Consider the following 11,913-nt stretch of genomic DNA (forward strand, 5'->3'; position numbering starts at 1 on the left):
AAAGAATTTGAGCCAGGTTGATAAACTGGTAGAAGAGAGAAGACAGCTACTAATACAGAATACTAACAAAGTCGTGTTTTTCTTTTCACTTCAATCTGCAAGGATGTGTTTTTACTGCATTGCTACTATAATGTTTCTACCTTTACCAATGTTTTACATGTAAGCTGCAAGTTCTACAACAGGTCCTGATCTCACTGCACTAAAAAGGGAGCCCTCACGAGTACCGAATAAGGATCCTTCTGCCTGGTCAATAGATGAAGTAATGCGATTTGTGAAAGAAGCTGATCCTCAGGCATTAGCACCACATGCAGAACTCTTCAGGAAACACGTATGATATTTTATTCTGATAGACTTGAGCACATCACTAACTTTCATAAGAAGTTTTTGTGAGTTTCCCTGCTATTATTGAATTTGAAGTGAAAAGTGGGGCAGATGCCACCCACATACAAATTCATTAGATGATTTTCTTTCTCTAGAAAGCATCTTCCAGTTTTGCTAAGCTTGGGAACGCTTGATCTATAAAGTGACCTTGTTAGACTGTGCTAAACTATTGCTTAGGTGCTGTTACACTACTTGTGCTACAATGTCATAGCTGCATTGCCATAACTATGCTTCCAACAGGGATAGAATGGGTTTGTCCGTGCTGTAAGAATCCCACCTTCCTGAGCAAGTTCAACAGAAATATTCTTCTGGCTGTCTACACACCAGGGCTACGTCTACCCCGCAGGGTTTTTGAGCAAAAATGGCTGTTTTTGCGCAAAAACCTGCAGTGTGTCCACACCTCAAATGTGCTTTTGTGCAAGTAAATCAGCAGTTAAACAGCAGAAGAGAGGGCTTTTGCTGGAGTAGGTAAACCTCCTTTTATGAGGGCAGGGCCGGACCGAGCCATTCCAGCGCCCTGGGCAGACAGGTTAATTGCACCCCGGGCAGACATGTTAATGTGCGGTCCCGCCCCTACCCGGTGCTTGGGAGAGGGCACGCAGAGCTGGCGACAGCAGGATGCATGTGCCTGGCTCGGCCCAGCCTGGCTACTGCCGCTGGCGCGGCAAGCCGAGCCTGGCTGTGCAGGGCCCTATGGCTGTGGAGGGAAGGGCGCTGCTGGCCAGTGCTGTGGGGGTTAACGTGGCCCCCGCGCCAGGCAGCCACTGCGGGGTGGCCACTGGGAGCTGCTGCAGCCCGCGATCCAGGAGCCAGGTGCACGGCACCTGATGGCAGCTGTAAGGGGCGCACAGTGATCCAACCCTCATAGGCTAGCCCATGCCTTAATCCGGCCCTATATAAGGCATAACTCCCTTTTGAGCTGCAGCTATTGCGCAAAAAGGTAAGTGTGGACACTCCAGAAGGGTTTCTTGTGCAAGAAGCCCCTATGGGAAAAGCACAGGTGCTCTGATGGTTATTCTATGAATGGCCATCAGCGATTTCTTGCACAGCAGCATCCATGGAGTGCGGACGCTCTCTTGCACAAAAGCACATCACTTTTGCGATGCGCTTTGAGGTGTGGATGTGCTCTTGCACAAGAAGTTTTTGCGCAAAAGGCTTCTTTGTGCAAGAGGCCTGCAGCATAGATGTAGCCCAGGAGTTAGGCCAGCATAGCTGTGGAGCTCAAGGTAGGGTATCTTTTCAAAAGGCAAATGTGAGATATATGTGGAAGCTCTGCCCCAACTCCTCCCTCTGTTCATGCTCGCAAGGGCTCTAGATGAGTCAGCCTAAACTTTAAGTATAAATCAGGCCTTACAAGCTTATACAATACAATGAGTAGGGTGTTTACTGGTACCCCATGCTCTGAGGGCCACAAGAATCACCACTCATGGTACTTCTAGTGCTAGTTACTGTAGCTTCTTTGAGTGAGGGTCCCTATTCTGTTCCACTGTGGGTTGCTCATGCGTCTAGAGCTGTAGAATTTGAAAGTAGTGTCTGCATGTGCACCCTGGCTGTCCTCATGCCTCTGATCAAGGGGATAAAAGACAGGGTGGACCAAATGCTTCTCCAGTTCCTTTTCACAGCTGCATCGTTTGGGTCAGAACCAGTAGTGCTTGCAGCTTTGGCCTACAAAATCAGAATGATCTAGTTTGTAAATAGAACCTTTATGCTCCCCAGATGTGTGAGACATCCTCTCCGCTTGGAATTTTGCCGTAACCAGTCAATTCACTTACCAGTGTTCTTTCTAAAGCCTCGTACTTCTGCAGAGTAGGGATTTGAAATCCTGTTTAATTAGTTAACTGGTTAAGCATTGTGTTTAACCAGTTAACTGATTAAATGGCCGTGGGTGGGAGGAGATGCCACAGGCCGGGGGCTGCTCTTGGCGTGCCTGGCCTGGGCCCAACATAGATGGCGGCTGCTCCAACAGGGCTGGAGCATCCCCCACCCACAGCAGACTCCACTGGTTAACTCTTAAATTGTAAGCATCACTTGGTACGGGTGATGTTTACCAGTTAACCATTCACATCTCTTCTGCGGAGTAACAAATAATCAAATCCCTTGATGTAGGTACAAAATCTAAGGCCAGCCATACAAGGAACACACAGGTAATCCCCGAGGTTGTTCATCACTTTATCAGAAAGAGTCAGAGGAAAGTGATGGGGGCAAGAAGCAAATGTTGGGCAGGAAGTGCAGAGCTTTCTTCAGCTGAGAGAGGTACCCAAGAGCAGCCATGCAAGGGAATAGCAAGTATTGTCCTTCCCAAGCCAGTCAAGACTAGCAGTTAGGAGCCCCTAGCTGGGGCACTCCTAACAGCACAGGGGAGATCAAACCTACATCTACCTCTTGGAACCTCCTGCAGCTGTAGGAAGCACAGAAGTGAGAGTGACCCCCTACAAAATGTTTGGGATCTCCTTCCCCCCCCCTCCCCAATAATCTCCTTTTGGGTTGGGACTCCACGGTTAAAATGGTGTGAAATTTCAGGTTTAGACAGCTGAAAATGTGAAACTTTCCAATTTTCAAATCCTGTTGCCATGAAATTGGCCATAATGGACTGTGAATTTGGTAGGGTTCTATTTCTCAACTTTCAAACCTCCCTCCCCACTCCTCCCATGGGGTAAGAGCTCATTCCGCCAGAGCACAAGCAATAACCATTGGCTCCCTTCATACATGTGCAAGACATCATTCCCAGGTAGAGGACACTTCTGTTAATGCTGCCTTTGTGATGGTGGTACTCCACTTAGCCCGATTATCTGCACCCTCACATCCTACTCATGTAGGTACTGCTTGTCAGTCACCCATAGTGAAATACAGTAGGGAGCATCACTCAAAGAAGAGGAGAGGGTCATTTATCTGCGACTAGAGCTTCTTTGAGATTTACAGTCCCTATCTGTAGTCTACTTCCTGCCCTCCTTCCCAACTGCTTTTGATCTTATATGAGTCATGGTACAGAATGAACTGGAGAGGCTGCCAGTCTGCCCCACCTTTTATCCCCTCAGTTGGAGGCATGAGATGAGCCAAGGCACATGCACAGACCAAGGTACATTACTTTCCAGTTTTCTAGCTCTGGGCACATGGTGCACATTTGTATCCCTTCGTGAAATACAAATAGATCCACACATCTCGAAGAGCCTTCAGTTAAGGGTAGATAACCTTCTCTTTCCAAGAGATCTTTGTTCATGCTGACCACTTAGACACAACTTATGGTCTCTCCCAGGACAGAAACTTTCTCATATCTCAGGATAGCTGATCCTTAATATTAACAGTTAAATGCAAAGCTTGGTTACATTTAAATAACACAGTTTTATTAGGAGAAAGATGAAAGGTTAAAAACCAAAGATAAAAGCATTTATTTATGGTCTAATCTAGCCAAGACTCTGCAAATCTTCACTAGAACTATCTGGATGATGTATTTAGGAAGGTCAAAAATTAGTAGTAACTATCTATGTCAGTCCCTTTATATTTACTCCTTTCGTTCTGCCCTTTCTCCTTTCACTGTGCAGTTACATGATAGGCTGCCTAATAGAGAGCTGCTGACATCTCTAAATATCAGTGTCCCCGCCAAGAAACGCTTGGCGCTTTTTATTTTTGGACCCAGTAGAACAGAGTCTCTACTGCCTTGTGTATTACGCCTGGGCAAAAGGGATGTAAAATGCTACCAAATGTGAATGGTAACATTTTGCATTCACTCTGCACCAGATCATAATAAAGTCTACAATAAGGTAGGTCCAAAGGAAATGTCGAGATACTGAAATATAGATTGGAATAGATAGATGTGCAAAACCAGAGCTCACCTCCTCCTCTTTCTTTTTCTGTATATTTTTTTAAATAGGGGTCAACTTTCATAGTACTTTTCAGCCCGTTGTATTTTCTTTTGAAAGAGAATGGTTTCAACATGCAATTCTAAGGAAATATTTGCTAAATTGCCAGTCATATGTAGAGCAGGGATGGGGAAACTATGGCCCTAGCCCACAGCTTGCCTTGGTCCGGCCTGCAAGGCTTGGGGCTCCTCCTCCCCCATCAGGGTGAGCCAGTGCTGACATCCCCTTGCATGGCTGGAGTAGGAGCACCAACTCCCCACTACTGGGGATGAGCGACTTCAAGCTTCATGGACCAGATCAAGGCAAGCCCAGGGGCTCTGCCTGGTGTGGAGGAAGCAGCTCTGCACTCTGTTGTTCCCCCTACTGCCCGTCTGGAGGAGCAGCAGCACAGGGAAGCGCCATCCCCGTGCTTGCTTTCAGGCGCCACCTCCGTCACTCCCACTGTCTGGGAATTGCTGCCAGTGGAAGCAGTGGGGCACAGTGTCAGAGTCACCTGTGCCCTCCTGGGAGCTACACCAGCTAGGCACCCCAATCCCTTGCCCCCTCCCACTCAGATCCTGCATGCCCAGCCTGTTCTTGCACCGTACCTCTCACCCAGATCCCCCAGTATGCTCCTGCACCCCCACTCCATTCCTGCACCCTACCTACTGCCCAGACCTTGCACGTCCATCAGCTCCCCCACCATCCTGCTCCCCAGCAGCCATTTTCCCCACACAATCCCTCATTTTTGGCTCCACCCCAGAGCTGAGGGGCCCCCCAAAATTACTAGCCTTGGACACACCGAAGAGTTAACCCAGTCCTGGGGTAAGGCCTGGGACTTGTCACTCTCCCCATACCTCTGTGGGATTGGAGCTCAATAGGAATAAGGGGAGTCTCTCTTTTTTTTCCTCCTCCACTTGGGGGCCCCATCAGTGAGGGTTTTTTTGTTTTTGTTTTTTTGTTTTGCTTCTCACTTGTGTGGCCCCCAACTGATTTTTCTCTGTCATTAGCTCCTGATCCCAAAAAGGTTCCCCACCCCGAGGTAGAATTTTTAATAACATAGGCCTGTCCAAATTCAGCAACTTCCCTTCAAGGCAGTGGAAATCTGTTCCGTTGTTCTTGCTCTTGATCCTAACATTCCATCTGGTTTAGGCTGGACACAGATCTGTCTTGTGTCACAGGCCTAGATGATGTTTTACTCCCTTCCTCTGTGTGTGTTTGTGTGCATGCCAGAGTCTTTCTACAGCTGTTTTCAAGGTTCAGTGCAAGGCCTCAGTGTTTGGGTCATTTCATCTTTAACTACAGATGCCTCCCTTCTTTAGCAGTTCTTCCTTTCTGGATTTTTCTTTTTGCTCAGTTACTTTTGTTTTGGTTACAGTAGCTGGTTTTATCCAATTTCTTTTATTATTGACTTTTGCATTTTTTCAAGTATCGGCCAAAAGGTGCCTTAGAAAAACACGAAAATAACTAAAAGTCTGTTTGGTTTTAATAGCTATCAAAGGTATTTGATTATAGTAAATTATTGTTTTATAGACTCTACATAAAGTTTTGCTCTGGTATATAAACTCATACAATGTGCTTTTTGTAAGCTGTTAAAACAATTGTATGTTGTATTTATTCCTCTGGTAGGAAATTGATGGAAAGGCCCTACTGTTACTAAGGAGCGATATGATAATGAAATATATGGGACTGAAGTTGGGACCAGCATTAAAACTATGCTACCATATTGAGAGACTTAAACAAGGAAAGTATTAGCCAATGGAGACACAATAACCTATGTGTTCACATCAGACTTAACTCTCAGGTTCACAGACACGTTCCTTATTTAACAATGTTTTGTCATCAGAAAGACTTCAGTTTGCAAAAGCTTCCTTTCAGAATGTGATTACAAATTTACTGCCAAGTGAAAAGGACTATGTTACATTCTAGCAGTCTAATAATTATTTTTATTACACAAAAAGGTACTTGGTGCTGTGTGTTTTGAAAAAAAAATGTTTTCACGAGTACTACACTTCAGAGTGTTGAGAAATTCATTCTCTGCTACAGACTTCAACAGACATTCACATTCAGAACCAAAACAGCTTAATCCCAAAGGAAAAAACCAGCATCAGGTGTTTGATAACTTTTACAGGGATGGCTGTAAAACTTTACATTATAAGAAAATATGAAAGAAGCAGCAGTAGACTTCATCTCTAATGAATACACTTTGTCTGGTACTCCAGAAAAGTAATATTCATCTAAATTATGCTATACAGATTTCCATAAAGGGAATAGCCATATTAATTGTTTTATTTGTGTGTTTTTAATACAAATATAAGCTTTTATAAAGTGTGGTTATCAGTTCTCTGGTAAATTTTGAGGACAAATGTACAGTATGTTGTCAGTATTTGCAGGCAGTATTTCTGTTTCATGGAGGGGCTTTTTTTTTTTTCTTCTTTCCCTGTTTGAAACAGCTAACTGTTCAGGGATGAACAGACTTCCAGATGTCTCTGGAACAGAATACCCACATTTTAAGCATTCCGTCCTTTTGCTCAAGTTTGCATGGATATTTGTGTTCATGCTTATGTATCTATATGTGTGTGTGCAAGTGTGATACATCTGTATTGTACATATGTATTCAGTTTTTAAAAAATGTGTTTAAAAGGTACTTTGCACTGTGACAGAGAATGAGAAACTGTACTGTTCAGTTTTTTTACCAGTAGATTTTTTTTGTATACTTCTGTATTCATTAGCACCTATCTGCTTTGCTTTCCATTCATGGGGTAAGGAACAATCAATGGATGGGTGGATTCATACAGGAGATTATCCTGTACTATGCAAAACTACTGGTTACTCTTTACTTAGCTCTGAGCCATTTATTTTGGTAAGGTTTCTGGAAATACACATTTTGGTTCTGATGTTTCTTGTATTTTTGTATCTTTAAATATTTTACTTGTCATTAAGAAGTGGTACTCATATTAATATTCTTGTTTTGCATACAACTTGGTGCTTTTTATACAAGCTACAAAAAGTGAGTGTTGATAGTAAAATAGCTTGCTGTCACTGCCAATAAAATATACATCAGGGACAAGAATTTACATTTTCTGTGTAGGAAATCGAATGTACTGTATGTAATAGTGCAAGTGAGGATAAAGAACTATTTACTAGCAAAGACATAGTCCAAAAAGATAGGTTTTACTATATTTCTTATTGACCTTTTTATATGAAAGTTTCTAGTAAAAAAAGTGTATTTTTTTTACAAATTTCTTGTTTTAAAATGCCTTGCTTATTGCTAGTTTAATACTCCTCAGGTTTTCGCTGAAATACTGAAAAATTATACTGTGTAGTTCTCAGATTTCAAAGTACATTTAAATAACTGCAACACAATTTTAATTTAGAACTTCATTTGTTTTTTAGGATTATTTTATTCTGCTATCATAAAACATTAAACACTAAGAGTTATGTGGGTTGTTTTACTTTATATATCCTTTGTGTACATGTGACTTTTAGATGGCCTCTACACACAAGCCTGCTTTTCATCTAGAAAAAGGCAAAACAATGATAGAAAAATATATAGTATATTTATGTTATATATTACTTATGCCATATTTCATCAATATGTTAAGCATTCTGCTGAATTTTTAATGTGAATGAGAAACAACACTCTCATGAAATTGCATTGGAAGTAACTTGCTCTGAAAGGATATTATTGCATTGTCCAAATAGTTAGTATAAATAAAATTAAGATGTTTATGTTGTCTGTTTTCCACAACATCCATACAGAACAAAGAAGCTTTAGCCTCTTTTCCCTGGCTGTGGTATAAATATTTGTTTATAAGTACACATGAAATGCTAGACTGTTGTACTCTAGGGTTTCACGTTGTATTATAGCATGAGAGCGAAGCGGTTTAACAGAATATATTTTAATCGATTATTTCCAACTGGATGTTCTTATCTAAAACAATTTTTTAAAGTTTGTTCAGAGTTCTAATTGTCCTTTCTGTTTAACATTGTATATATACTCTTCCTTCAACTAAAATTTGTGCAGACATCATAATTTGCTATATTATCTAGAATTTTGCAGAATTTGTAAACTTCTGATGTAAAGTTTTCTATTAAAGAAATATAACCTTACAACATCTCATATGGAAAACAATTACTATATGAATTTATATGGATTTGTGTGTTTGAAATATGTGACACGATAGTTGTATACAGTATCTTGCTGCTTGTATGATTCACAAAATTTGCACACAAATGCCCATTTGAAAGGGATGGAAGACTCCTGCAAACAACTTGTACCATCAGGCACTACTTTATTTGTCAGAGGCTGGAAATGGATGACAGGAGAGGGATCACTTGGTGATTATCTGTTCTGGTCACTCCTGGGGCATCTGGCGTTGGCCACTGTCGGAAGACAGGATACTGGGCAAGATGGACCTTTGGTCTGACCCAGTATGGCCATTCTTATAATGTTTCCAAAAATTTTAATGGTGCGATCTGAAGAACTGAATATTTTTCTTTCAATTTAAATGCTGCTGTTGAGGCTGTTCCCCACTCTTGCACTCGAAATGCAGAAAGCGAGGGCCCACAAGAGACCTGAAAAATATCTTGTCTCTATAGGCTTCTGCTTAAAAGCTCCCCTAGGTCATGGACCATTCTGTGGCCTTGGGAGGTAGCTGTCACCACCAAGTGAAGAAAAACCTTTCTTCTTGAACCCAGGAAGAAATCACTTGTACTTCTTCCAGAGGGGGACTACCCTCAAGTTCTTTTACCACAAGAGAGCTGGGAATAAAAAAAGACAACAAACTGCAATCTCTGATAGCTGATCTCTGTCTGATAGCAAATAAAAGAATTAAATCATTGCCTAAAAAAGGTGATTTTATTAACAAAAGAAAAAGAAGATATACTTGATTGCTAGCTGTTACAGAACAACTCAGAAAAGAACAGAGATAAATTGTATCTCTGCGGGCTACAGCTTAAAATACAGTGTGTGGGGGGGGGGGGGAGACACATGGATTTAGTACAAAGAGAAGTTTAACCAAACAACAAAAAGAAAATCACCTGATAGCGTCTAAATAGGTATTTCCCTGTCTACTTACAATCCGTGCTTCAAGATTCAGTCCATTTCCATGCCCAGTATTCTTCGTAGGCATGGTAGTTCTGCCTGGTTCAATTTAGCTTCTTCCCCCCAACTCCTGGCTTAAAAACTCACACAAAGAAGAACAGCAGGCGGAGATTCCTTTCATTTCAAATCTCAGCACCTTCCCCCATTGGCTCTCTTGGCTCCATGTCAACACCTCCTAGCTACCTGAGTTAAACCCTTTGGTTCCTGAATGCTGGGATGTTCAGAAAAGGCCAGCACTCTTCCTATCCATCACACCTGCCTAGATTAAATGTGGTTTAGAACTGATACAGCCAAGTGCATTTTATAAGAATCCTTTGGAATTATACTTGTTTCATGTTATATATAAATACTGTAATCTGGGTCATGTTAAAAATGCAGTTAAAAACATACAAACACACTGCATACAGAAATTAAACCAGATTCTGATTTTTTAGTTTCAAATGGCGGGAAATGGATTTGGTCGTGATTGTAGTTTCCACAGGGACCTACTAAATTCAAAAAGATTGTGTTTGGTATGTATTCTGGGGGGCTCAGTTTGAGCACCAATACTCTTAAGGGCTTCTGTTGAAATTTTGAGTGTTCATCACTTCTGAATCTGGCTTGTTTTTCTTCCAGTACACATTGCCCAATACTTGTGTCCTGTGTCTAAGCAAAGACTGACTTATTTAAGTCAAATGTTTTAATATCAACTAACATAGACCTCAATTACAAATTAATGTACTGTACTTCAGATTTTATTACTGTTACACAGAAGTCTATTGTTTTGTTGCCAGCCCTGAACAATCAGCTTGCAATTTAGAAGTAACTTAATCAAGTGAGTAGTAACTTCAAAGCAAAACGTGGACAGGAAAACTACAGAAGTTGGGATCCAGCTAAAATAATCAAGAGGTGGTTTGAATCCAGTCTCTCGGAATATATTGGTTACATGGAAAAGAGAAGAATATACATGGAATGTGTTCTCTGCTGCTAGCATGGTTTTGCAGCTGATCATGTCTGATTCTTTCTTTCATAGTTTCTCTTGATGTTAAAGGCAGGAATATATATTTTAGATAGGACTCTAAATATTTATTTAATCTAAAATTAAAAATTAACCCGTTGGCATTAAATTATAGATTGATATTGTTTACAATAGCTTCACTAACTAGCTTTGTAACTCTTGTAACAGAATAGTGGCAAGGTTCATCAGTGGTTGTGACAGTTACAAATTCAACACTTCCATTACAAATATCTGTAAACTATTACAGCGCTTTGCTTGAATAGACATTATTCAGGAGCACATTATAAACTATGATTTGAATCAATACTAGGAGAAGGGAGGGTTGCTTTTTATAAGGGCACTTCATTATTTATTCATGGAAGATGCAGGTATTTGCTTGGGCACCTTCACCTTAAATGCTTACAGCATTAAACATCATTGCTTTTTTGTTCTCAACTATTTATAAACATGCTATTTTTGCTGGAGCTAAGATTGGTGCATGGGACATTCAGAATCATGTTTGAAGACTCCTTAATGTGATACCTAATTTTTCAAAAGATCACTGCAATTATTTTATCTGAATTAATCTGCAAAGGTACGATGAGTCTTGAGTAAGGACCTCAGGATTTTGGCCCATTTTCCAGGTGATTATTTGTGTGTTTTCTTCTTAATTTTGGAAGTCAAACAACTTGGTTGAATGTATTAAGCAAGAGTTCTTAAATGCTTTCATAGGGTGGATTGCATCTGAATGTCTTTTAATTCACACTCTCACATCCCACCTAACTCACTTTGCACAATCACATAACATCCTGGTGCTATCTACAGACATTTTTTACATGGAACATTTAAGGAAATAATTCAATGTAATTTTACCTTATTATTTGTATTACTGTAGCACCCTGGGGCCCTTAGCCTAGACCAAGACCTCATTGTGCTAAGCACTGTATGAACACAGAACAAAAAAAGGAATTACACTTAAAGTGTAAGACAGGAGACCAAGAGATAGATGTAGCTGTACAAGTAAATGAGATAGTGTTGTGCACTGCCTACTACCTTCCCTGATGACCAACAACCTACCCTTTGTTAAGATTTTGAAGGCTTCATTGCAGAGGAGAGTTTTGAGGAGGAATTGACAGTAGATAATGAGTTAAGATTTGGGGGTGTTGGGGCAGGAAGCTACAACTTAAAGGCTAGAACCAAGGTGCAGAGACGGCAGCAAGGGAAATATTCCCAACCCCTGCTCCCCCAGCTCTATTGGGACTTCCCCAAGTGCTCCATAGCCCAGTCTGGGAGCCACTATTTTTTCCTCTTGTTTCTGAATCTGCACGGGCTGGTTTTGTTTGTCTTATACTATTGCAAACTCACCTCAAGTCTGCTTGGCTGTCATGTCCTATCTAAAATAGTTTAGGACACTCATAAAAGGATAACTATACAAAAAAATGGGAACGCTTAATTAGTTATCTTATTTTGCCAAGGCCCCTGGAAAAAGTAAATGTTAAACATGATGCTGGCAACCAACTGATAGGTAGTGATATTGGGGAAAAAGTAAAAACCCTCTTCAGAATAAATCACTGGATTTTTTGCGTTCCATAAAAGACTTAACTATGGCAGAG

General features: G+C 41.0%; 1 protein-coding gene across 11 annotated transcripts in view; it reads left to right on the forward strand.

Annotated features, from left to right (window-relative positions):
* SCML2 (Scm polycomb group protein like 2) overlaps positions 1-8,329 on the forward strand; it is a 141,481-nt gene extending 133,152 nt beyond the window's left edge. For all 11 annotated transcript variants that reach the window (XM_075913888.1, XM_075913895.1, XM_075913902.1 and 8 more), the window contains 2 exons: positions 165-328; positions 5,847-8,329. In XM_075913888.1, coding sequence (XP_075770003.1) covers positions 165-328; positions 5,847-5,972 — 290 coding nt within the window. In that variant the 3' untranslated portion in view covers positions 5,973-8,329. The remainder of the gene's footprint in view (positions 1-164; positions 329-5,846) is intronic.
* The last annotated feature ends 3,584 nt before the right edge of the window (positions 8,330-11,913 follow it).

The sequence above is a fragment of the Pelodiscus sinensis genome, chromosome 1 (assembly GCF_049634645.1).
Source record: "Pelodiscus sinensis isolate JC-2024 chromosome 1, ASM4963464v1, whole genome shotgun sequence".
In the NCBI taxonomy this organism is placed as follows: domain Eukaryota; kingdom Metazoa; phylum Chordata; order Testudines; family Trionychidae; genus Pelodiscus; species Pelodiscus sinensis.